The 24,698-nt window shown below is 49.4% G+C and overlaps 1 protein-coding gene across 1 annotated transcript in view; it reads right to left on the bottom strand.

The window, feature by feature from the left end:
• The window catches only part of TCOF1 (treacle ribosome biogenesis factor 1), a 37,897-nt gene extending 25,797 nt beyond the window's left edge, over positions 1-12,100 (bottom strand). Inside the window, exons 1-6 of the mRNA XM_033096663.1 lie at positions 11,908-12,100; positions 9,471-9,526; positions 6,495-6,634; positions 3,134-3,207; positions 2,248-2,416; positions 1,582-1,655 (exon numbers count right to left, since the gene is read on the bottom strand). Coding sequence (XP_032952554.1) covers positions 1,582-1,655; positions 2,248-2,416; positions 3,134-3,207; positions 6,495-6,634; positions 9,471-9,526; positions 11,908-12,015 — 621 coding nt within the window. The 5' untranslated portion in view covers positions 12,016-12,100. The remainder of the gene's footprint in view (positions 1-1,581; positions 1,656-2,247; positions 2,417-3,133; positions 3,208-6,494; positions 6,635-9,470; positions 9,527-11,907) is intronic.
• Between the last annotated feature and the right edge of the window lie 12,598 nt (positions 12,101-24,698).

The raw sequence follows: 24,698 nt of genomic DNA, 5'->3' as shown, positions 1-24,698 counted from the left end.
TCTTCAACTACAGTATCTGATCACGTGGCCGTCCCGAGGGCCCGGAGGCCAGGATCTCAACGCCCGTCTTGCTGATACCCTGGGCACATTCTGTCCCTCTCTGGGCCCTTTCTTAGACTTCTGAAAGTCTGACACTTCCAAGGCAGGTCGTACCCTGCCTCAACCTCTTATCAGTTAGACCTCACCTGACCCTGGGTTTCTGGGGTAGCCAGCTCCTTAACTCAAAGTCTTCCTTACTGCTGCTGGAGCTCTGTGCTGGCCTGTGGCCCACCAAGGCCGCCTGTTTAACTGCTGGTTTCCTAAGGCGTCCTTATGGCTGGCAGTATCTAGGGCCCAAAGGCAGGGGACAGTATGTGGGGAGCACCTGCAGTCAGGCCTGGGGTAGACAGGGGTGAGGTACTGCTCTGGAATGTGTCTCCACCTTCGTGGGTTACTGGGTGAGGCAGGAGGAAAGGCGGGAAGTGCTCTGGGCACCAGATCAATCCATGCCCGAATCGTGCTTCTTCTCCCTCCCAACCTCTTCCCACTGGGCGCCCTGGTGCCTGCCACCAGCACCTCCTGCCAGCATACTCCAACAGTCCGTCAAGGTCTCACCACTCTCCTTCTGTCCTCCAATCCAGGCCACAACCCATGAACTTCATGAAACATAAATCAGGCCATCTTATCTACGTGCCTGAAACTGTACAATGGCTTCTCACAGCCCGGGGAATAAAACCTAAACTCCTCCCCTCCCGGTGGTCATCACGGTCAGGCAGCAGATCTGGCCCCTGGCTACCTCTGACCTCATCTTACATCACCCCCCCCCCCCACATTCATGAATTGTAGACCAATGTTCCTTAAAAGCACCAAACTCTATTTGTCCCTGTCTCTGCCCATGCTGTCCCTTTGTCTACCTCACTTCCTGTTACTGCCCCGCAGGGCTCGCTACCTTTCCCCTTCACAGAAACCATCACCGTTGTAGTTAAATTTCTGAGGACCTTTCACTTCCCCCACAGCAGCAGGAACCCCACCCAACTTGCTTACCACTGTACCCAAGGCCTGGCTCTTGGCAGATAAACAGCAAGAAACGACTCCCTGGTCACAGTTCAGAGAAGAGACAAGGCCACAGATGAAGACCTGCCCATCTCGGGCCAAATACCTAGGACTGGCATCTGCCAGTGGACCCAGAAACCCCTCAGCAGCCTCACCCCGTACCCCCTGATTGCACCACGGGACGGCCACCCTCCTGTCCCTGGGCCTTTGTGCAGCAATTCCTACTTGAACACCCTTCCCCCTACATCCCTTTCTGGTGAAGCCCCTTGTGCCCAAAGACCCTGCTTGAGCGCCACCTCTCGCAAAGAAGCATTCCTTTGCCTCACAGACAGGATGGCGTCTCTGCCCTACCCGCCTGGACACTTCTCACGCCCAGAGTGCAACGAGCAGCATCTGGCTCCTCTCCCCTCTCCAGGCCTCAGCCTTTCCAGCTCCCGGTCACCCTCAAGCACTTGCTGAACTGATCTGGTCCCACTGGTCTGTGAAGCCAGGCTCCTGGGAGGGTTAAAGGTTTGCAGAGAGCAACTCCTGACGATGGGTGGCAATTACCTCCACGTCTGTCTCATCGCTCAAGCTGGAGGTGTCCTCGCTGGAGCTGTCGACCTGGCCCGCCGATGCCACTCCTGAGGGATGAACAGGGAAGGCACTGAGGGCCACCCTTTCCAGGCCTGCCTGCACACCACCACGCCAGCTAATCAGAGCCAGGTGCTGGGCTCTCGTGCCTCGCTTCAGCTCGTTTTCTTGAAGCACCACGGCTGAGATGTGTACCACTAGAATGTCTACGTTCCGGCACACCCATGAGGCCCTGGGGAGGACTAGAATAGGTCTTAACACACACGCGCCAGCACCTGATAGCTTACAAAATCTTCCACCATCACACCACGGAAGGCAGGGCAAATGCCTATTGTACATGAAAAACGGAGGCTAAGCCAGACCTCTGAGGTTAGTCTCTAAGCCTGAGGTGGGCCTCGTATAAACCTGAGGGCAATAAACAGAAGATGCTTCACCACCACCCCGGTGCTCAACTCCCTCGGCAAAGCCTGATGCCTCCCTGCATCTAATACGCCCTCATCGAGGAGACGGGGAAATGGCCTGAGGTGGGGGGCCCTCATTGTCAGACAAGCACAAGCCTCTGAATTCCAGAATGTGCTAGAGCTTGACAAAGCAGTACCCAGGCCTGCCCCCCACCCTGCCCATACTCAGGGGGCTTCTCACCAGGCTTGGCAGTGGTTCCAAGGGCCGGGACGCTGCCCTCCTCAGTTTCTGAGACCACGATGATATTTGCTGAGGGCCCTGCTGACTTGGCTGACTTCCCGGGGGGAGCGTGGGCCACTGCCTTCCCAGAGGCAGGGTGTGGTGTGGAGTTCACTGTCTTGCTCTTTGCCTACAGGGAACAAGTGACCCACACTTGGGTATGGCCCGGTGAACTGAGAAAACAGACCACATCTGAACCCAGCTCTCCCACTTCCTAGCTGTGTGAGATTGGGCAAATTACCTCCCTAGGTCTCTGTTCTTCATCTTTCAAGTGAGGCCAAACATGGTGCCCCCCTTACCAGGACAGTGACTTGCTAAGGGTAAGCAGCATTTTCTTGTGGTTATCACCATTACTCCATTATTTGTTTACCATTGTTGCTTATGCTGCAGGCAATTTCAGGGACACAATTCTTTACATGTCTGTAACACTGCTCCATGAATTACCAGAAAACGATCCTCTCCTTTCTAACTCGTTTCCAGTCTAGAAAATGCTCTTAGAGCTTGCAGAACCACAAGTGTCTTCTTCACTATGGTGTCTCACTGCTTCACACTGCCCAGAACGTAACTATTGGCACAGATTTGCCGAGTCAACTGGCGAAGAGAAGCCATCTGTTCCAGGTGCATAAGGTGCCCAGTGTCCCATGGCAGTAAGCATCACCCCATCTTACAGAAAAGGACACTGAGGCCCAGAGAGGTGAAGGGACTCATCCAAATCACATAGCTGGTGACTTAGGCTGAGCTGTGAATCCAGGTTAAGCAATTATCCATAACCCTATCCTTCTCTGACACAGGGGACTGTCCCCTACGGAGCACTTCAACTCCCATGGGTAATAGCGGTCCCACTCACCTTGGCTTTTTCTTTCATGTTGGATGTCAAAACTGCCCCCACGACTGAGGAGTTGGTAGATGCTAGTCTTGGGGCTGCAAGACACAAACACCCGCTGGATGAACCAGGTGAGCTTTTTCTCACCTAAGAACAGCAAACAGGTTTCAGCTCACCTAACAATTCAATTAGTGTGGCTGTCTAGTGCTGGATAAGGATCTGGGGCTGAGCCCAGACTTGTGGGAAAGAGCACCGTGGTGCATTAGCCACGTCCACCAGGAGAGGGAAGGAGGGAGAGGTGCAACACGAAATCTCCATATCTGCATCCCTGATGGAGTCCCAACTCCTTGGTAGCATGAGACCCTGGAGCCCCCGGAGGAAAAGGATTGGCACATGGTCCTGCCGCATGCTACCACAAAGGCACTGCACAACTCCAGGGGGTGCCATTCCCACAAGCTACCACGGAGCCCTGATAGTCGCTCAGCAAGACAGGGGCAGTGGTCAGCCAGCCAGCCCCAGGTTCGCAGAGAAAGCTGCTCGGAATTTCAATGGTTTCTTAGTGGGGAGGTAGCTGAACCATGAGACTGGGGAGCCGGTTAGATGGTGAGATGTCTAGATTCTTGGTGCTTTTACATCTCCTTCAATCTCAGATAGGAAAAGATTTCTAAGATATGCTGTGAAATAAAAAGGACGCTGTTAAGATGAATGGCATGATATAATTATTTTCCTGGCATTTAACTCCATCTCTTTTTTTAATTGTGGAAAATTTTAAGTACATTCCTAAGTAGAGAGGAAGTATACTGAACCACCCAGCTCTAAACATTATCAACTTGAGGCCAATTTTATTTTAGTTATTCTCTCACTTGCCCTTCCCCAGTGAGTATTATTATGAAGAAAACGCCAGACATCATATCATGTTGCCCACATGTATTTCAGTATGTTTCTCTCAATGAGGACTCTTTTAAAAAGAATTATGATTGCATTATCACAGCTTTAAAAATTCGTTCATACCGAGTAGCCAGTAAGAAATTCTGTAATTTTTCTTTTAAATAGTATATAGATATGTATGAGGCGTAATCAAAAAATACTGTGAATGTTTAAATTTTAAAAAAATTTATTACAGTAAAAGACACATTGCCATTAATCCCCCTCAAAATACTCCCCACTTGCTTCGAACACACTTATCCCATCGTTCTTGCCACTTTCTGAAGCGGTCCTGGAAGTCCTCTTTCGTGAGTATCTTTAGTTGTGCCGTCACGGCTGCCTCCATGTCCTGAATCGATTCAAAACGTTTACCTTTCATGGTCATTTTGACTTTGGGGAAGAGCCAGAAGTCTCATGGTGCCAAGTCCAGTGAATAAGGAGGATGAGGACACACTGTAATGTTTTTGACAGAAACTGCCGTACCAGAAGTGATGTGTGACACAGAGCCTTTCCGTTGTGATAAAAAAAATAAAGTGAATGCTGTTGCCGAGTGCCATCCATTGGAAAGGCAGAAATCTTCAATACGGGAAGTGGCGTATTGAAAGTACTTAGTAACAGTGTGTGACAAGTTTCAACGTGTTCGGTGCAGTCAGTCAGGTGTAAGCTATGGTTGACAGAAGGTGTTTTTTATTTTTTTAAATAATTTTATTGGGGAATGTTGAGGAACAGTGTGTTTCTTCAGGGCCCATCAGCTCCAAGTCGTCGTCCTTCAATCTAGTTGTGGAGGGTGCGGCTCAATCTTAGTTGCCGGGGGCGCAGCCCACCATCCCATGCCGGAGTCAACTGGCAACCTTGTTGTTGAGAGCTTGCGCTCTCCACCGATAGCTCAGCAGCAGCTCGTTGTCTTCAATCTAGTTGTGGAGGGTGCAGCTCACTGGCTCTTGTGGGAATCGAACTGGCAACCCTATTGTTCAGAGCTTGTGCTCTAACCAACTGAGCCATCTGGTCACCCGAGAGAAGGTGTGTTTTAAAGTGTGCCATAAATCATCCTCCATCATGACAACGCTCCGAGTGACACATCACTTTGGTACGCAATTTCTGTCAAATAAAAACATTAGAGTGTGTCCTCATTCACCTTATTCACTGGATATGGCACCGTACGACTTCTGACTCTTCCCCAAAGTTAAAATGATTCAGGACATTGAGGCAGCCATGACAGCACAACTAAAGACATTCACGAAAGAGGAGTTCCAGAACTGCTTCAGAAAGTGGCAAGAACGATGGGATAAGTGTGTTTGAAGCGAGGGGGAATATTTTGAGGGGGATTAATGACAATGTGTCTTTTACTGTAATAAAAACTTTTTTTTATTTAAACATTCACCATACTGTCTGATCACACCTTGTATGTATGCATGTATGGGCGGCTATCTGTGTGGCTGTACAGGCAAAGGAGAAAGTTTTAAGGTTACCTACCAAGAGATACTTTTAGGGGATGAAAGAGGAGCAGAGTAGAAGAGGAAACCTCCCATTTTTCTTCTATATGTTTTTGTATGGTTCAAAGTGAACGTATTTTGCATTTGTAATTTTAAGATTAAGCAAGATGCAGAATATATATTCAGTATGATTGCAAATATTTTAAAAGCACACTCAGGAAAAATAAATGGAAGAATAATTTGCCAAATTATAGGTGGCAAGAATATGGGTAATGTTTTCCTGCCTTTTTTAAAAAGTAATTCGCATATATTCTATAATGAATACTCCCTAATATAGTCTATATTTCTTTTAAAATCAGAAAATATATTTAAAAATTAAGACATTACTTTCTATGTAAGCAAAAACAATACAATACAGAGAAGAATGACGATTCCTCTGTGGAATTACAACTACTGTTGGTTAAAGCACAAATTTCCCTGAGAACTTGGGGAGAGGGGGTGTGAAGGCCTCACTGGGTCACCCCTATGGAACCAGAATGCCCAGGACAGCCTCCCAGAACTAACCGGTATGCATCCAAAAACGACAGGAAGATCATCAACTCCAGAAGCAGCCCGTGGGCCACACAGAAGAGGTATCCACCAGGTGCCCTCTCTGAAATCTAGCAGTTCTGAAAATGTGGGCTTCTTTCCACCTTTATTACAATCACCTGGGGGCTTGTCAAAATGCAGCTCCTGGGCCCAAATTTGATTGTAAGGGCCTGTCTGGGATTTTGTTCATCAGATCCCCAGCAACTGGGGACACAATGTTTGCACGACGAAAGGCTCAAATAAATACTGAAATAGATATGTGGTCCCTCCTGATCTTCCCCCTAAAAGGTCCTGGTCTTCCTCGGGCCCAGTGAAGAAGCTGAAGGTGGGCTCCCCCTGGAACAATCCAATATCTAATAGCCTGTTCCCAAAAGGGGCCAGGCCCTGGGCTGAGCCGCCACAAGCACCGAGGATGGGGGCCCCACACGCAGGGCTCTTACCGGCTTTGGTGGTTTCAGCCTCTGCCTCTTCCTCCTCCTCTGAGCTCTCCGAGGTGCTAATGGGATCTGACACACGGTTCTTCTTGGCCTGCAGTGCTGCATCTTCCTCTGCCTTCCGCTTCTGGCCAACCTCTGAGGTTCTGCAGGACACGGTGACTGGCTATACCAACCAGGTAACACGGACAACTCCAGGAGATGTGAAAAGAAAGACCTTCCCTCATCCTCCCACCCTTCCAAAGGAAATACGAACAGAGAGAGTTTAAACAGCTATTGAAGGCACAGTGTAGATACAATTCTACATTTTCACTCATTTCATCAAGTGTTTTTATAATTGTCTAGTGGACTTCAAAATAATCAGGAATGGTCAGTAACATATAGTAAGAGTAGCCATAACAGTGGTACGTGCTGGCACCTGTAGGCACTTCACAGGGCCGTCCGGGCTCCTCCCTCCCCCAGAACTTCCGGCACCTTCCTGGAAGACTCTGCCCAGGTCCTGCTTGTCTTTCAGGCCTCAGCTCCAACATAGCTTCCTCAGAGAGGCCCTCCCTTGCCACTTCCTCCCCCAAGACATTCTCTGCCCTGTCATCCTGTTTCATTTTCTTCAGAATACTTTCTCTCTTGTTATTTTACTTACTTCCTGCCTGATGCCCCCACCACACAGTAAGGCCCCGGGAGTGGGGAGGGCTGGCGGGAACCTTTCCTAGCTCACTAAGGCATCCTTAGCACACAGCATATGTCTCAAAATGTGAATGATTGAGTGGCTTGCCCAGGGACAAAGAGCAAGTTGGGGGAATTAATAGGATAAGCACTCAGACGGCTGAGTCCCAGGAACTGTCAAGTGTCATCTCCTTTGACCCCACCCTCCCGACACAAGACAGTCACGCTGTCTATGCCCCATGTGGTCCAGCTGCGATAGACATTGCTCTGCCACAATTTGGGAAGCGCTGCTCAGGTCCCTGGTTCCCAGGCAGGTTGCTTGTTGAGAATGTCTTGCTAAAAACAGATTTCGCTTATTACATGTATCAACTTTTTCTGCCTCTCTTTTCCCAGTAGAATGTAAGTTTCACAAGGGCAGGAATTTTTCTCTGGTTTGTTGCTAGTCATATCAAGAATGGTCCTGGCTCATAGTAGGTGTTCAATAAATACTGGGGGAGGGGAAATGCCCCCAACAGCCAGGTTTAGCCCTTTATTTACTATTATTATCTTCATTCACTTTACAGACGAAGGCACAAACCCAGGGAGGCCAAGTTTGCCCAAGGTCAGCTAGTCGCTAGGTTTGAATTTGTCAGGAACCACTAGGCTAGGCTGCCTCAGGTGGGTAGGAGGTTCTCGTCCCACTCAGTCCCCCTTACAAATGAGGGGACAGGGGCAGGGAAGGGCTTGTGGTACAGCTCACTGAGGCGGTTCTCTGTGGAAGTGCTGTGAACAACACGTGAGATACCTGGGCAAGTCGGAGAGGGTGAGGGCGAGGAAATGTGTGGTCTGCCCTGTGCTCACTTTAGCAGCAGAGGAGATGCAAAGAACTGAGGGCTGACAGGGCTTTCAAAGACCTTAGCTCTCCACTGGAAGCTGGGATCCCGTCCATACCATTCCTGCCTTTGCTTATGCACCTCACGACACGAAGCTCACCACTCCCACTGTAGCCTATCTCAGTTTTGGATAGCTCTGATGACCAAGGGCTGGAAGCTGAAACCTGTGTTCCTAAAGCAGGTGCAGACAGGTCCCCCTGCAGTCTCTCAGGGCCCCAGAGACCAGCACTCCGTGTCTGCAGGGATGTGCACACCGTGGTCCGTCACCGGCCTCTCTGCCATCTCTTTTCCATCACGGACAACTCAGTATTCTCTATCATTCCTCCTGGGATATGACTACAGGTCCTTCACTGCCCTCGTTGGCTGTGGTCAGGCCAGTGCATGGAGAGAATACAATTATCCCCTCCTCCATTCTCAAACCATTCCTCTGTGGATACACCCTTGGATTATTTCCCCTTCCTTCAAAAGTATAAGTTCTACATGTTTCACAGACATTTCACATTCAAACATGTCCTTGAAGTCTTTCCTTCCAAATCAGGCTCCCTTCCAGCTCCATGCGCAAGCCAGACACCTGGGAGGCGACCTGACTGCCTCTCCAAACCATCCACAGATCCTGGTTTTATCCCCGAATATTCCTGGGATCCACTTTCTGCCTCCTGTGATTCCTGTCTCAAGCCCCACTAGCTCGTGCCTGTCCCCAGCCCCAACCAGTCACCAGGCTGCAGACCGACCTTACCACTCTGCTTCACCCTTCCGTGGCTCTCACGGCTCTTGGGGTAAAGACACAAGTTCTCACCATGGACGATCAGGTCTTACCCGGGGTGGGCCCTGCCGACGGCCCAGCCTCACCTATAATGTGCCCACAGGCCACAGGCCTCAGCACCAGCAGCTCCCTCTGCCAGGTGCACTCCACCTGCTTCTCCATACCTATTGCCTAGTTCATGCCCCTCTCCCTGCAGCTGCCAAATCAAAGGTCACCTAAGGGAGGTTTCCCCTAAAACCCTAAATGATGTTTATGTGGTTTGGGCCTTCTTTTTGGAATCCTTACTACCATTGTAATGTTACATTCCTTTGTTTCATTCTTTGCTGCACGCCTACCTCCCTGCTTCCAATGTCAACTCCAGGAAAGAAGGAACCATGTCTGTCTCACTCATGACATGTCCGTGCTTAGAACAGGGTCCAGCATTCATTGAGAGATTAATGTTTGTTGATTGAATAACAAATGCTGAGAAGCTTTTGTCCTTATTGTTATTTAACATTCATCATACCTCTCAATATCCTCTCCCACTACCAGACACCCATACATGTGATCTGGCTTCTTGGGGGTGATAATGGTGTCCACAGTGGGCTCTGGGGACAGATCTTAGAGCAGATTAGTACCCCAGCTTATTCCAAGCTGATAGCTGGGGGTGTCCTTACTCTAATCCTTCAGCCCCATCAGACTTACTGTTGCCAGTGCGTATAGATGTCCAGAAGGGTTACAGGTTGAGCTGGGAAACTTTTCTGCAGAGAAGTAAAAAGAAAGCAGCAATTAATCCCCGAGCGCAGCAAGGGTCCTCCTTGGGCCCAACTCTCCACAACCGCAAGACTTGCACAGATAAGTGGTTGAAAAGGAGGTTATTTTGCTTTGGGGAATATGTCTGCTTGACCCCGCCAGTACCACCCAAACCTGCCAGAGACAAGCAAGGCAAGTATTTCCAGTTAAAACCTTTTACGACAACATGTTTGTGAGAGGTGCCTGTGAGCGATTGGAGCCAGAATGTTCCAGGCCAGCATTTATCCAGCCCCCAGCCTCCCTGGCACTCTCCATGCTTGCCACAGGACAGGGCTTTCTCTACCCCTGACCTTTCAAAAGGCTTTCAAAGGTCAGCCGGTCAATCTCCCCAGGACAGTATAAATCACAGCCCAGACGCCTGAGGCATCCAGGTGGCATGACCGCCATCCACTCCCCCTCCAGTGGGAAGAGACTGGAAGGTTTCAGTCCCTTGGGAGAAGCAGAGGGAACCAGGTAGAACCCAGGCCTTTGGAGCCAAGGCCAGAGGGCCTAATGTCTCTGCAAATGTCAAGAACCCAGGTGTCAAGTGCCCCAAGGTTTAGCGAGCAATGTGCAGCGAGGGCAGAGGGTGTCGGGGATCTGGGTGGAGTAGCTAAGAGGGTGCACATAGAATCTGGCAGAACTCCTCCGTTAACTGGCTGGGCTAATCTCCTCACCTCTTTAAACTTCAAGTTCCTTCTTTATGACACACCCACCTAGCAGGTAGCTATCAGGCCTGAATGACATAATCTAGTCATTGCTCAGCACGGTGAGCCAGAAACACTGAGACTTCAAGTGCCAGTTTCACTCTACTCCGTCCTAGGCACACTGGTCTCCTAACTGTCCCTCAAGTGTGTCAGGCCACCCTGCCCTCATCAGGGCTTGCTATTCTTCCTGTCTGCAATGCTCTCCCCTGCTAACAACACGACTCACTCCCTTCCTTCAGGTCTCTTCCTAAATGTCATCTTCTCAGTGGGGCTTCCTGACCACCCTATTTATAATTATTTTTATAGCTAGCACCTACCACCACCTAACACACAGTATCATTAACTTTTTTTATATTTGTCACTTGTCTGCTCCTGCTTGAAGGTATGCTCCACGAGGGCAGGATACCTTTGCCTAGGCAAATGTCCTAATGAAGACAGGTACTGTCTTTTGTCCTCCTCAGCTGTTAAGGGATGTAAGTGGAGTAAGAAAGGCAATGGAGGTCCAGAGTGGCTTAGAAAAAGCATAGATAATGTCTTCGGGCCCATTACCCTTTAGTCGCTCCAGGAGGTCCCGAGCAAGCAAGCATCAGGACTAGAGCTTCCACTATAGCCAAAGGGATATGACTAATCAGGCAATCACTTCACCAGCTTAAAACCCTCCAGGGGTTTACCACTGGTCTGCAGATTAAGACCAAACTGCCTACAACAGGGATCCAGCCAGCACCTCCCCCCCCCCTCCCCCGGGACCTCTGTCACCCCTGTACTCCACATTTCAGCCACAATGGACATTCCCAGGGCCAACACATACATAACGAGTTCTCTCCCACCACAGGGCATTTGCATCTCTGCCTGGAATATCCACCTCCCTTCTCTCAGATCTCAAATCAACATCCACTTCCTCAGGAACAGTCCTGGATATCCCTCACAAGGGCAACCTGCCATCCCTGCCTCAGTGCTCTACGCCTCTCATTCTTGCCACGTACTGCAGTGTTAAATGTACAGTGACTTTTGTGATTCTTTGATTTACGTCTATCTGTCCTACTAGATTTAGACTGTAAACTCTAAAAGGGCTGGGGAACAGGGCTCACCACTTCATCACCAGCACCCTGAGCGCCAGAGGAAGTTGTTGAAAGAATGAATGAAGAAGTCATTACACGAGTTCGAACCCCAAAGCTGTCCGACTCAGCACAGAAGAACTACTAAGGGCCGGAGCTCCAGCTCAATTAAGGTGCCACAGACCTCTTCCCTTGGCACTCTCCTTCGCCCCGTGGGGCGGGTCGTAATCCACCCCTCAGACTCGCAGCTACAGTCTCGCCCCAGGGGGCCGCGCCGAGCCACGTGGCCCGGGACCCAGGAAACTTTAAATCGCCGCTACTAGGAAGAGGGTGGAGGTACCGGACGCGGGAATTACAAAGTCCTGCGCGTCTGATCACACGTCCCGGCACGCCCACTGCACACATGGGGAAACTGAGGCCCAGAGGGACTGGGAGCCACCGCGGGAGACAGACTGCGGCTCCTTCGGCACCCCTGGTCGCCGCGGGATCCGGCTCTGGGCTCCCGCCAGGCCGCCAGGAGAGGGGGCGCGGGCCACACCTCTCCCAGATCTTGCACGCGGCCCTCGCACACGGCCTGCGCACGCTTACCTGACTGCTTTGCTCCTTCACTTCCCGCGCCGCGCGCACAAAGCCCGCCTGCAGCAGATGCTGGTAGATCAGGGGAAGCAGTTCCCGCCGCTTCCTGGCCTCAGCCATGGCCACGACCTGCGGCCGGACAGCTCACCAGCACACCCCACGTCAGTCCACGCCGGCCACTTCCCTCGTGCCCTTAGACCTCACGAGCCCCACTTCCGGCTCCTCTTTCGCCCGGCCGCGCGGCACGCCGGGAAATGTAGTCTAATCTTCTGGAGGGGGTCCGGCACCGGCGGGTGAAAGGGGCGGAGGCTCGGAGGGCAACGAGACCTCCTATTGGTGGGGGGGCGTGTTTAGACCTGGACCCGCCCACTAGGCCGGCCTTGATACCTAAGTATGACTCCCTCTTAAATCCTTCAGACTTGCTCCTTGAAGGGATTGCTCTTCCATGTTAGCTCCCTGATGGCTGCTATCGAGTTTTATTCATCTCTGAACATCCTAATCTGCATCTCTTTCTAGACTGGAACTTCCAGTTACCAACTCATTTATTCATTTCACACTTTTTCAGGACTCATGAACCAGAAACTACTTGTCATTATCATTCATTCACTGAACAAATTGTTATTGAGCACGGTACCTTGAGCTAGTACGTGGCTAGTAGGATGGGGGGATAAAAAGACAAATAAGCCATGGCGGCTGCCCTCAAAACTCACAGGGACAAGAGACTTGGTAACCAAGCAACTATGATTCAATCCCTTATGTGCACTGTCGGGGAAAGGCAGAGCCTATAGGAGCAGGGACCAGGGGCACCTAACCCCAAAAAGACATCTAAGACGAGGCTTAAATTGGGAGTAGGAATTTCTGGGTGCAGAGGAAAGAACTGGCATCGCAGGCAGAGGGCACTACCTGAGAATAGACAGGAGAAGCCATAGATAAGTTGGCATAGGTTGGTAAACCCAAACATAGAACCCAATCTGTGCTGTTGGGCTGTAGAGTTGGTGGAGGGAGAGGGAACAAGTGAGGATGCAAGGGGATGGAGAAATAGACAGGGCCTACAGCACCCCCAACCCCCCCCCCCAGCAGAGTTTGCACTTTACTCCAAAAGCAATAGATAGACAGTCTCTGACCGGCGTTATGCAGGAGGGTGGCCTGTGTTTGTGTTTTTAAAAAATTGCTATGACCCACGTGTGAAGGATGGATTTGCAGAGAAAAAAAAACTAGAGGCTGTTGTAGTTGTTGAGAGGAGGTTGTCAGGGAGAGGATGAGCTAGGCTGGGGAATATTGGAATGAGCTGTTCTTAAAGTCATGGCCTGGTTGAGAATCTGAAGACAGCATGAACCACCTAGACTTTGCTCGAGAAAATTTTGGATGTGTACAGACACGTAACATTTTCCATCAAATATCAGGACATAGATAAGCACATACCTGAATCTCCTAGGGTTAGAAATGCTCCAGGAAGAAACAGGGACAGGACCGTGGGAATGACTGAGTGCATTGAAGGAAGAAGAGGGAGGAGACTACTCTACAGTCAGCCTTTTAGCCAATATTTACTGGGGAATGAAACAGTCTTTACCCCAACAGCACTTATGGTCTAATAGGGGAGACACATGCTAAACAAATCGTCATACCAATCCATTGTTACCATGAGTAAGTGCAGAGAGAAAAAGGATAGTATTTATCAGAATAGTGTTTAAAAACTATCCTGGAGTCACACTGCCAGGGTTCAAATTCTGGCTTAGCCTCTTATTAACTAGGTGACCTTGGCAGTTGCGTAACTGCTCTGTGCCTCAGTTTCTCCATCTGTAAAATAGAGATAATTATAATTTCTACCTCATAAGGTTGTCATGAGTACATGACTTCTCAGTGGAAGTGCTCGGAAGAGCTGCTCGCCATAGTGCTGTGTATGTATCTCAGCCATTATTGTGAAAGCAGGAAGCCATCATTTAACAGGAGGGAGAGATCGATCTCTTTTTGGGTGTTAGAGAAGGATTCGCTGAGCAAGTGGTGTTCATGAGGGAATCTTAACTATGTTGAGGGGAGGGTGGGGGGAAAATAGTGGGCAGAGGGAAGAGCCTGTGCAAAGGGCCTGAGGGAGAAGGTACAGCTGAGAGACGAGGCAGGCAGGTAAAGTCCTTTACAGCAGGACCTAGAGAGAGAGCGAGCAGGAGTGTTGGGGAGTACAGAAGGTGGGCAGAGGGTAGATTCCACATCAAGGATCTTTCTCTTCATCCTAAGAGTGACAGGAAGCCCCTGACAGTGTAGGCCTGAGCGTGACAAGATAACATGGGAATTGTAATGCGACCTGCATGAGTGCCCACTGGAGAGTGGCGTGGTGCGTGTATGAGCAGATGCAGAAAGACAAGTTAAGGTTAGGAATGCAAGCAGGAATCCAAGGAGAATTTAATGGGGGTGGTTCTGGTGGCAGTAGAGTGGGAGAGTGGTAGAAGGCTCCAGAGTTATCAGAAGTAAAATCGTCATAGAGCTGTATTGCAATGGAGGGTAAGGGAGAGGAAGTGTCAGAATGGATTCGGGTCTCTGTCCAAGCAGGCAGGCTGTGACTTTCACTGAGATAACAAAAACTGGACGGGACTGGGATCGGGAGTGGGGGGGGGGGTTGAGCCAGAGGGGAGGGTGTGCAGGGAGATATGAAAAGTGCAAGTTCTACTTTAGACATGTGGAACTTGAAATGCCTTTGAGACAACAAGTGCCCTTGAGAAGGCACTGAGAAACCTGGGTTTGGACACACAGGGAGATGTGAAGTTGTCAGGAGAGACGCGATAATTGAGACGGTGGATGAGGGCGGATTTCCCAGAGACAAGAACATGAAGAGAGAAAAGGAGGTGGCCCAGGACGGAGCTCCGAGGCACACTCAGAGCTTAGGGCTGTACAAAGGAGGATATGCCTGCAGAGGCAGAGAAGGAGCGGACAGAGAGGGAGGAGAAAACCCAGGGGAGTGGGTGGAGGGAAGGAAGGCAAGACAAGAGTTTCGGGAAAGTGGGAAGCGTCCATGGAGGATACTCTGAGCGGTGGGACGGGATGAGGATGGAACCGGTAGCTTTGGTTTAACGACAGGCATGGGGATTGTTGGTGGCTCCAGGGAATGCTACTTCTGTGGAATGATAGAGAAGGTCAGATGGCAGTGGTCTGATGAGTACAAGAGGGCTGAGGGAGGCAGTGGGTCTTTTGAGAGGTTTTTCTGTGAAGGGGAGGAGAGAGCTGCTGTGACAGGTTCCTTGTGTGCTGGGGGAGGTGTGTTATGAGGTGGAAGACGCCCGAGTGTGTTTAAAGGCTGATGGCAGATCCAGGGGAGAGAGCTTAATGAAGGGTGTAGGAAACAGGGAAGATAATCAGCGAGTGATTTTCACAGGCACGTGCAAGGGGATGGGATCGGGCGTGTAGGTGGAGGGCGTGGTCTGGGAGTGGAGGGGGCGTGACTTCTCCAGAATGAGAAGAAGGAACAATGAGAGGACGAGTGCGGATGTAGATGTAGGTTTGTTGTGGGATGTTAAGGGAGATTTCATCTTGAGTTTCTATTTTTTCTGCAAAGTGGGAGGCAAGGTCTTCCACTGAGAGTGAGGAAGACGTGAGGAGGAGTTTGAAGGGAGGAGGACGGTGAGCATTTGGAGAGTTGAGGAGCAAACTTGCCCACAAAATCCCCATTTGCCTGATAGTGTTGTCAGCCCAGTTGAGGGTGGTGGTCATTCATTTATGTGTGTCCTGTCCTGTCCTGTGGAGTCATTTCCCCTTTCATGGCTCACCTACCCAGATGTAGGGAGGGGCAAAGCACTTAGTGGGATCAGTTTTCAGGGAGACAGAGGAAGCCTTCATGCAGTGGTCCACCACAAGTCTGGTAAGCAGGAGCCTGAGCTCTGAGAGGGTTTTAACTTAATTGATTGTGATGCCCAGGTTAGTCGCTGGAGGGCTGGGTGGGCCACTCACTGAGACAGTGAACAGGGCGATGAGCAAACAAAATATTGGAAGATCAAAGATATTTCCCACCGCTCCAAGAACCAATTTTGCCCCCTTGAGGTCATGATCGCCTCAGTAGAATACATGCTTTAGCAAATTCCCTGGAGGCAGGGACGTCTTGTTGGCTGCACCCCAATCAATAAATATTGACAAATGCAAGGGTGGTTACAGCTTGTCTCCTGAAGAACAGAGGGCAGAACAGGCTGGCACACACTGTGAGTATAGGTTTGGAAGCAGAAATGTGGAAGGCTTCTAGAAGGCAATAAGAGAAGGAACCAGGGGCTGAGTCCTTGGCTGACCTTGGAAGAAATGGAGAACTGGTATTAAATTAAAAAACAAAAACAAAACCAAACCAGGATAGTCTAATACCTTCTGTCTGCCAACAGGTTGTTTGTTTTTGTTTTGTTCCTAATAAAATTCATTTGAGGCACTTATACTTTGTCCTTGGCTCCTGGGAGGCTGCCTCTTCTGTGGACAATTTCTTTATTTCCTTGATTTTCTAAATCATACCCTTCACTGAATTGCCTTGGGGCCCAAGCACAAAATTAAAACATTAAACTGATAAAATATAACATGGCAACAATTAAGACAGCAGCAAACAAAACAGTGCATTAAAAAAAATTAGCCTCAGAGCATTTTTCTACCAGTTAGAAAAAGATGTCTTTGTCAGCGGTAGAAGCCAGAAGCTTCCAAACCACTTGACTGCGAGCACCTCTCGGGTAAGCAGCATGCCTTAGTCATCTTGAATTCTTGAGCAGGGCACAGTGAGGGCATTCAGAAAATGAGTGAAGGAAGGACTGACAGAAGAGAAGGAAGCTAAGCAGGTGAGGCATTATACCCTTTTGTTCTCAGCAGGAGTGGCTCCAGCACAGAGGTTGGAGGTCGCATGATACAGGGAAGACACTACTAGACCAGGAGTGAGGAAACTACCCTTTTGGCCTGGGTGTGCTGTGTGACCTTGGGCCACTATCTTGCCCTCTCTGATCCTCAACATTTCTTTTGGTTGGAGAGGTCAGACAAAGACCCTTTCAGAGAGGGGCCCATTTGGGAAGGCTGCCCTTGCCCTCAGGCCCCAAAGACAGCCCCTTCATCAAGGGGTTCTCCCAGGACAAAGTCACTTGGGCTAGTAGGTTTCCCATGGCCTCCGTTCCTGTCGTGGGATGACAGTTTCTCCATTTCTTTTTTCTTCAATCTCCTTGGAGATTTTGAAGATTTACAAAAGGTTGAAAAGTTATTACTGAAGTAACAAGTCAAATAATTCATAGGTGTATAGAGACCAAGTTAACCTTTCCTCCCTCTCATCCATTCCCAGCCCACTTCCCACAACTCCAGGCCCTCCTCCCCCAACCAACCTAGGGGGGTGGCTGGTGTCAGATTCCTTCACACCCTTTCTTTGCCTGGACAAACACAGACATCCTCCATAAGATTTTAATCCCATTTTCTTTTTTCATTTCTCTTCCTTTTTTTTTTTTTTTTACAAAGGGGGATCATACTAAACACACAATTGTGCAACTCACTTTTTTCACTTAATAACATATCAGAGCCATTTCTCCAGACATTTGGATCTGCCATAGCCTTTTGAATCACAGTAACAGCTAACATCTATAGAATGGGTACCCTGAGCCAGCGCTGTGCTGCCAGGTTTACAAGTACTGACTGGTTTAATCCCCAGAGCATCCTATGAGGCATTAACTGGGTCTCAGCCCTATTTATAGATGAGGAAACTGAGGCTCAGAGAAGTCAAGGCCAATGCAGCCAGTGAGTGGCAGGATTTGGACAGGCTTCTGCAGCCAGGGTGCTCAGTCCTTGGTGGGACGATTGACAGACAGCGGTGGGAGACAGCATGATATAAATTATTCACATCTGGTTTTCTGGCTAATACAAACAGAGCTGCTCTAAATGCCCTAGTAAATACATCCTCACAGCCCAGAGCTTTAATTGTTGTAGGATGGAATCAAAAGTGGGCCAGAGGGGAGGCATGGGTTTATTTTAACAGCTAAAAGCCAGATTAACTGCCAAAAGGGTTATAGAAATTCACAGTCCCATCAGTGTAATTTCTTATGTATGTGGTTTTATTTCTCAGAGCTGGAAGTGTCCTTGGAGAACATCGAAACTGCTCACTCCTCCTACTGATAAGGAGACAGGCCCAGAGGTAGGAATCGACTTGGCGAGGTCCTCTGTGGGGTAGAGGCAGAGACAGGCCCTGCCCCTCTTTGCCTGGACCATTGCCACATCACTCTTCCCTCCAGGCTGCCTCTCCCTCTGCTCTCTTCTCCCCTGTCCATTCTTCCTGTTGTACTTAGCATCATCACATCACTCTCTGCTTATCAAACATCCCTCAGGTGAACCACTGACCAGAGGATCAAGTCACAGCTTCTCTTAACGGGCACTCAAACCCATCCCAGTTTGTTCATCCTTCAAATCCAAGTGTAAATGCCACCTCTTCCATAATGCCTTTCCTGACTGCCCCAGCTTTTCGCCTCAGGCAGGATAGGATCATCTCTGTTCTGCAGCAAGGCCCCTCTTTGGAGGAGCCACATTGCAGAAGGACCTGCCAGGAGGGGGCAGTGCACAACCAAAAAAAGGTCTCCCAAAAGGTCAAGGTCACCAGGGTGCCTGAGGCCCATCACAGACCTTCTGGTATGTACCCCTCCATCTCCAGTGTGGATGCCTGTGGAATACAGGGTCCCACCCCAGGGGCATGACCTTTGGCAAGCCCTGCCTCTCCCTGGGCCTCAGTTTGCATCTCTGTAAAACCAGAGGGTTGGGCAAGTTCAGTGTTTCTGGAATGCAGTGCTGCAGAAAGTAACATCAGGAAATAAATAGATGGACATTTAAAAATGGAAATCATTATGTGCTTATTTTAATGTGTATTAACAAAAAATAACTAGCACATGAAACCTGTTATTTCACAGATATTATTGCTTACAATGAGGCATAAAGTAGGCATTCAAGTAAAAAAAAAAACCGTGAGTCAATGTAAAAGAAAGTGCCAATTAAGTAATAGTACAGGTGGTAAGACGGCGGTGAATGGCTGCAATGGAGAAAACACTGGTCTGCCTTTGTAATTCTAGAATTCTGTGATTCGCAGTGACTCCTGTTCTTGCTAGGGGTGGAAGCAGGAAGGAAAGAAGGGGCACTGGGCTTGGGGTGGAGGAGCAGGAATGCAGCAGATGGGTCTGTCCCTACCACCTGACCCTCCTCCACCTGTGGAAGGGTATCGGTGCCTGCCCTCCTCCCCGCCTTCTCTCTCAGCTTCCCTTTGGTTACTAAGGAGTGGGAGGCTGAGAGGGGCTGCATTCTGGAAGCTCATCTGCTCCCTCATTTTCACCCAGCACCCTGCTTGGCATAAACTATTCAGGGTGATGATTAGCAAGAATGCAGAAAGGCACTGGGGGTGGAGAGAGAAAATAAGGCCATGTGGACAGAGTATTCTTACGTATGTGAATGTCCAACCTGGAATGACCCAAACTGGATGATTCCCAAACTTGGCCATGCATTGGAATCACCTGGTGATTCAACAGAAATACAATTCCAGGGCCCACCTCAGGCAATTCTGATTATGGGGCCCCCACATCTGCATTTTTAAAAGCTCTCCAGTCAATTCTGATGCTTCTAGGTTTGTAACTGCCATGTTAGACTGTACATCTTCCGCAGTGTACCTGTGGGGACACAGGATCAGAGAGGTTGTGTCACTTACCCAGAGTCAGCCAGCAAATCAACAGCAGATGTCCTGACTCTCAGCTCACTTTTTCCCACTGAACATCCCTTGTTGAGCCTAGCTCGTAGTTAGCAGAGAACTCCGCTGACGAATGGGTGGGATTTCTCTGAGCCTTTTTTGCCTCTGGGCTTGTCAAGGACTTCCTATAGAAGAGAACATGCTGTGTGAGCAGCCATCTGCAGAGCAGGCCAGAAAGGGGTGGGAGGCCAGAAAGTGGAGGTAGATGGGAATGGAGGGGGTGGCTGGGAGATGCAACCTCCTCCCTGCAGTTGCCAGCCTACACATTAGCCTGCTGAGGGCAGGAGCCAATTCAGATGTAGGCCACCAGTAGCTGGGTTTTCATGAGGGATCCGTAAGGAACAGAATTAGGAGCAATGACTACGAGGAAAATTCCAGATGGCATTTTCTCCCCACCCCATCTTCTGCCTACCACCCCCCCCCCCCACTCTGGTTCAAACCGTTGTTTCTCAGTCTAGTTGTGTAGGACCCAGCTCCCTGGCCCATGCTAGTATTGCGAGCCTTGTGCTCCCCTGGGCTGAGGCAGTCAGTCACCAGTCGTTGGTCGGCTGCTCACAGCAGCTCACGGCAGCTCTCGCTGGCTGCCGGCCGCTCACGCTGGCCACAGGCCACTCACAGCGGCACACAGCAGCCCGCAGCAGCACTCAGCAGCCCACCGCAGCTCACGCCAACCTCGCACTGCTCACGGCAGCCCAGCTCCAGGGAGAGCTGTTGTTCACAATCTTAGATGTAGAGGTCGCAGCTCACTGGCCCATGTGGGAATCGAACCGGCGACCTCAGCATTAGGAGCACGGCACTCCAACCACCTGAGCCACTGGGCCAGCCCCAAATGGCATTTTCTAACAGTGATCAGTGACCTGGGAGACAACTAACCTTGGAGCAATTGTCAGGCTCCCTGCTTTTTATAAAATTATTATACAGTATTTAACATATGAAAAATATGGTGACAAATACATACAGATCCCATGTTCCCAGGACCTGGACTGTGAAATAAGACACCAGAAATAAACACGAGCTTCTCAGCCCATTCTCTTCCCTTCTGCCCAGAGTCAGTCACCACCCCATTCTTTGAGGTTGGTGTGCATTGTTCCTTTACATGTTTTCATATTTATGCTACATATGCATATATTCATAAAACATGTAAAGCATTGCTTTGCAGATTTTTAAAGTTTTTGTAAATGATATAATATTGTGCATAGCCTCCTGTACAAGCAACTTGCTTGTTTTGATTCAAAGTTTTGTTTGAAATTTATCCATGTTGACGTGCAGAGCTCTGCATATATGTTGCCACATATATTTCATTAAGTATGTACCACAATTTATTAATCCATTTTCCTCTGGATGAGCATTTGAGTTATTTCCAGTTTTCTGCACTACAAACCACATTGCTATGAACATCCTTGCACGTGTCACCACGTGGAGTCGCCGGGTGTCTGAGCTTCTTCCGGTTCACCTGCCTGCATCTGAAGGGCTCGCGGCCAGTTTCTGTTCTTCCACATCCAGACTCATGTTGCCAATTGTCAGACTTTGGAATTTATGCCACTCTGGTGGGGGGCCAGTGGTCTCTCCTTCGTATTTTTAATTTGTGTGTCTCTGATCAGTGGGGCTGAAGCATTTTCATCATTTGACTGGTGGTTTGGGTTTCCTGTCCTGTGAATTGCCTTTGTCTCCCCAGCCGTGTTTCCCTGGGTTGTTTGTGTGGTTCTTATTGATTTGTGGGAGCTCTAATCCTGGGTCTGTTGCTACTACCTTCTGCCAGTTGGCGGCCTGTCTTTTCACTTTATTGATGGAGCTTTTTGAGGCACAAGGGTTTTACATTATAATATAACCAACAGCGTCAATCTCTTCCTCTGTGGTGTGGGCTTCTGCAGTCTGCAGTAAGCTGAGGACATTTCCCCATATAGGGCCCTCAGGACGCCTTGTGGTGAAGTGAGAGGAGTATGGGCTCTCAAGCCAGGCCAACTTGGGCGGAATTCAGACTGAGGGATTTACAGGCCAGGTGAATTTGAGAGTGAGTTGTTTTACCACTGGGCTCCAGCTTCCTCACTTGTAAAATAGGGGTAAGGATAGTGTCCAGCTCTTTGTGATGCTGTGAGGCTGGAAGGAGGAGGACAATGGCCGAAGAGCTAAGACCCCAAGGAGAAGGGAGGACCCTCTGAGAAAAGTCTCTAGAGAAGCTGTCACCTGAGACCCAGCCAGTGTGGATGTCCCAATCTTGCCCAGCCCAAAGAGATTAACACAGTGCGTACAGATCTAAGTGCATCTCAGAGTAGGGCTGGGTCTCTGGAGGAACTGGGATTCGTGGAACCCAGGTCTACCACCCTCTCCCTTCCACCATGGCCCGGGGTCCTGAGCTCATGTTTGGGGGGACTCCGGAGGCAGGGACACATGTGGGGTGGCATTCTTGATCTCGTAGCAGAGGAAGGAGGGTGTACACCACGGCTGTTGAAAGCTGCCCGTTCACCAGTGGCAGCAAGCTTGGGAGAGCATCTGATGGTTCCAGGGGAAATATTTGTCTGGGGAGAGAAAAGGGCACACGTGCCCGATCACTTTCACTCAGATGTGACCACATGCCAGCCCACACAAACAGGTGTTTTGCGATCACAGTAGAGGGGTACCTCCAGAAATTTGTCGTGGGCACAGCACCCTGTTGGGGCATGATCAAGCTGGAGGTAAGGTAGGCAGAGCCCTCTGGGGTCAGCGGTCTTTGGGACAAGGCCACAGAGCCCATGGTCAACATGGCCAAATATGGCTTCTTATTCACCCCACTTACTGACCCCAAATCACTCCACCACCAACACCACAGAGGGGTCAGGCTGCTTGAGTGGTCAGAGCACGGGGGGGTCAGTCCGCAGCGTTGTTTACAATGGAAACTTACTTCTGGAGTAGGCAATATATACTCATGGTACAAAATCGTAAAGGTAAAAAGAGGATGCAGAGAAAAGTGCGTGCCCCACCTTCCCAGGAGGACGTAGCACTGAGGGAGAGTGTACGCATATAGGTATTTGTAGAAGAGAGATAGCAGTACATTATACCCACTGTGGTAAATCTTGCTTATTTCTTTTTCACCTCATCTTCTCTCTTCCAAATTTCAGACCTGGAATATAATAGGCAGGCGTGAATGTTAGGGAATGGATGGATTAGTGGACGGGGTGGGGGATTAATGAGTAATGTTCATCCAGGTCTGGGCTTTTTCCACTCTGTATTTTGAGACTCATCCCTGACCTTGGGAAGGTCCCTCTTCCTTCGGTATGTCACTGCAGGTGGGTAAATTCAGACCTTCTTGACCCTGGCACAGAATCGTAATGGGGGAACGAAGTGAACCAGGCAGCTGAACAGCTTAATTGTCATTTCCACCAGCAGATGGTTACCAGGGAAACTCAAAGAATGTTAGAACTGAGAAGGGTTTTCAGGCAATGTGGAGGCTGCCCGACAGAATCTCAAATTGGGTGGGTCCCCACAAATTATTTAAGGCTTTACTTTTTTGTGTGTTCATTTCAATAATATAAAACAATTGAAAATTATGTTTTTGGATCATCTGAATGTCCGCCTGGTAATGTGTGGCCACGTGACCATGCGCATGTTGGCGTGTGTCGTTATGATCACACTGGCAGTGGGATAATCAATGACTACACGGCCTCCTGAATACACCAAGATTTTCACATCGATTGAACATAGGAGGTTCTTATATTTTGTGTCTGCAAAACGCTGAAGATCCCTGATGGATTCGTAGGACCAGTGAGGATTTTTTAAAAGACATCTGTGAGATACTCAAGTATAAGAAACATAAGGACCAAAGAGCACCAGGTCAGGGTCAGAAACCTGGATTCGTGTCACATCTCTGCCTCTTCCTGGCTGGGTCATCTGGACTCTTTTGTTTCTTCTGCTTTACCTTTCCCATCAGTAAAATAGGGATCAAAATGCCTTCCTTGCAGGATATTATGAGGGCAGAATGAGACAGTGAATGTGAAAGTTCTGTCTTTATAAGCATGTTCCACCCTTTCATTTTCTAAGGGAGGGAAATGAGGCCTGAAGAGGTGATCTGACTTTTCCACGTCAGTTATTGGCAGAGTTGGGCTGGAACTCAAGCTCCTTACCCCACCTGGCACTTCCTCCACTGTCCCGGTCACCTAGGCCATTAGCAGGAGTGGTGTGATTCTAATTGCAGAAAGTATAATAACAACATCTCAGGTGGGACCTGTCCCTATCTGGGCAAACATGCTATCTCTATTTTTATATGTTAAAGAGATTAAATTAAGAAAACCAAACATAAATGAACACACTGAACTCCCCACAGCTATACTTCTCTTCCCAGAGCAAAAACAAATTGTTCCTCAGGCAAAAGGTCGAACAGGAGTCATGTGGGCACAGGACACCTAACTACGGACTGCAGTGTCAGACGCTTCGATCTGCCACTTTGCCAAGTTGAAGGGCCATTGAGCTTGGCTCATGGGCTTCATTTCAGCACCTGCTGCTCTGGGGGATGTGGTCTCAGGGTTGGTGTCACCAGGGCAGCTGTAATTTCCAGTTAGCAGGGACCATGTCTGGTCACTGCTGTTTGTCCCAAGCTCAGCTCAGGGCTTTGCACAAAGTAGTTGCTCGATCAACATGTGGAGAATGAAGGAACGAGTGCCTAGAATCACGTTCTTTGTATTTAAAGATTTGGAGGGAACTCTCAGAGAAGATGTCTCACAAATCCAGGTTCAAAATCAGGAGGTCAGGAAGCAAGGGAACTCAGGGCAGAAATGGCCTTCTGGCCTGGATTTCAGGAACCAGGCAGGAAGGAGACAAGCAGGGAGTGAGGCCCGGTCCAGAGGCTGAGGTCAGATCCAATAGGTTGATTGACTCATTGTAGCAAATCTCTGGGCTGAGCATCCTCTACATGTCAGACTCTGGGCTAGATGTTGGGGATCCTGAGTGAAGAAAGTCCTGCACCCCACGAACCTCCCGTCTGTGGTAATGAGCCCACAGTGGTGAAGAAGAGGTTGGGCTTTGGAATCAGACAGATGTGACCTCAAACCCTAGCTCCACAAGTGTGACCTTGGGCAAGTTACTTGATTTCTCTACGTTTCAGTTTCCTTCCCTGCAAAATTGGATG

This window comes from Rhinolophus ferrumequinum, chromosome 24 (genome assembly GCF_004115265.2).
Source record: "Rhinolophus ferrumequinum isolate MPI-CBG mRhiFer1 chromosome 24, mRhiFer1_v1.p, whole genome shotgun sequence".
Taxonomy (NCBI): domain Eukaryota; kingdom Metazoa; phylum Chordata; class Mammalia; order Chiroptera; family Rhinolophidae; genus Rhinolophus; species Rhinolophus ferrumequinum.
Note: the sequence above shows the minus strand (reverse complement) of the source record. Positions and strands in the feature narration are given on the sequence as shown.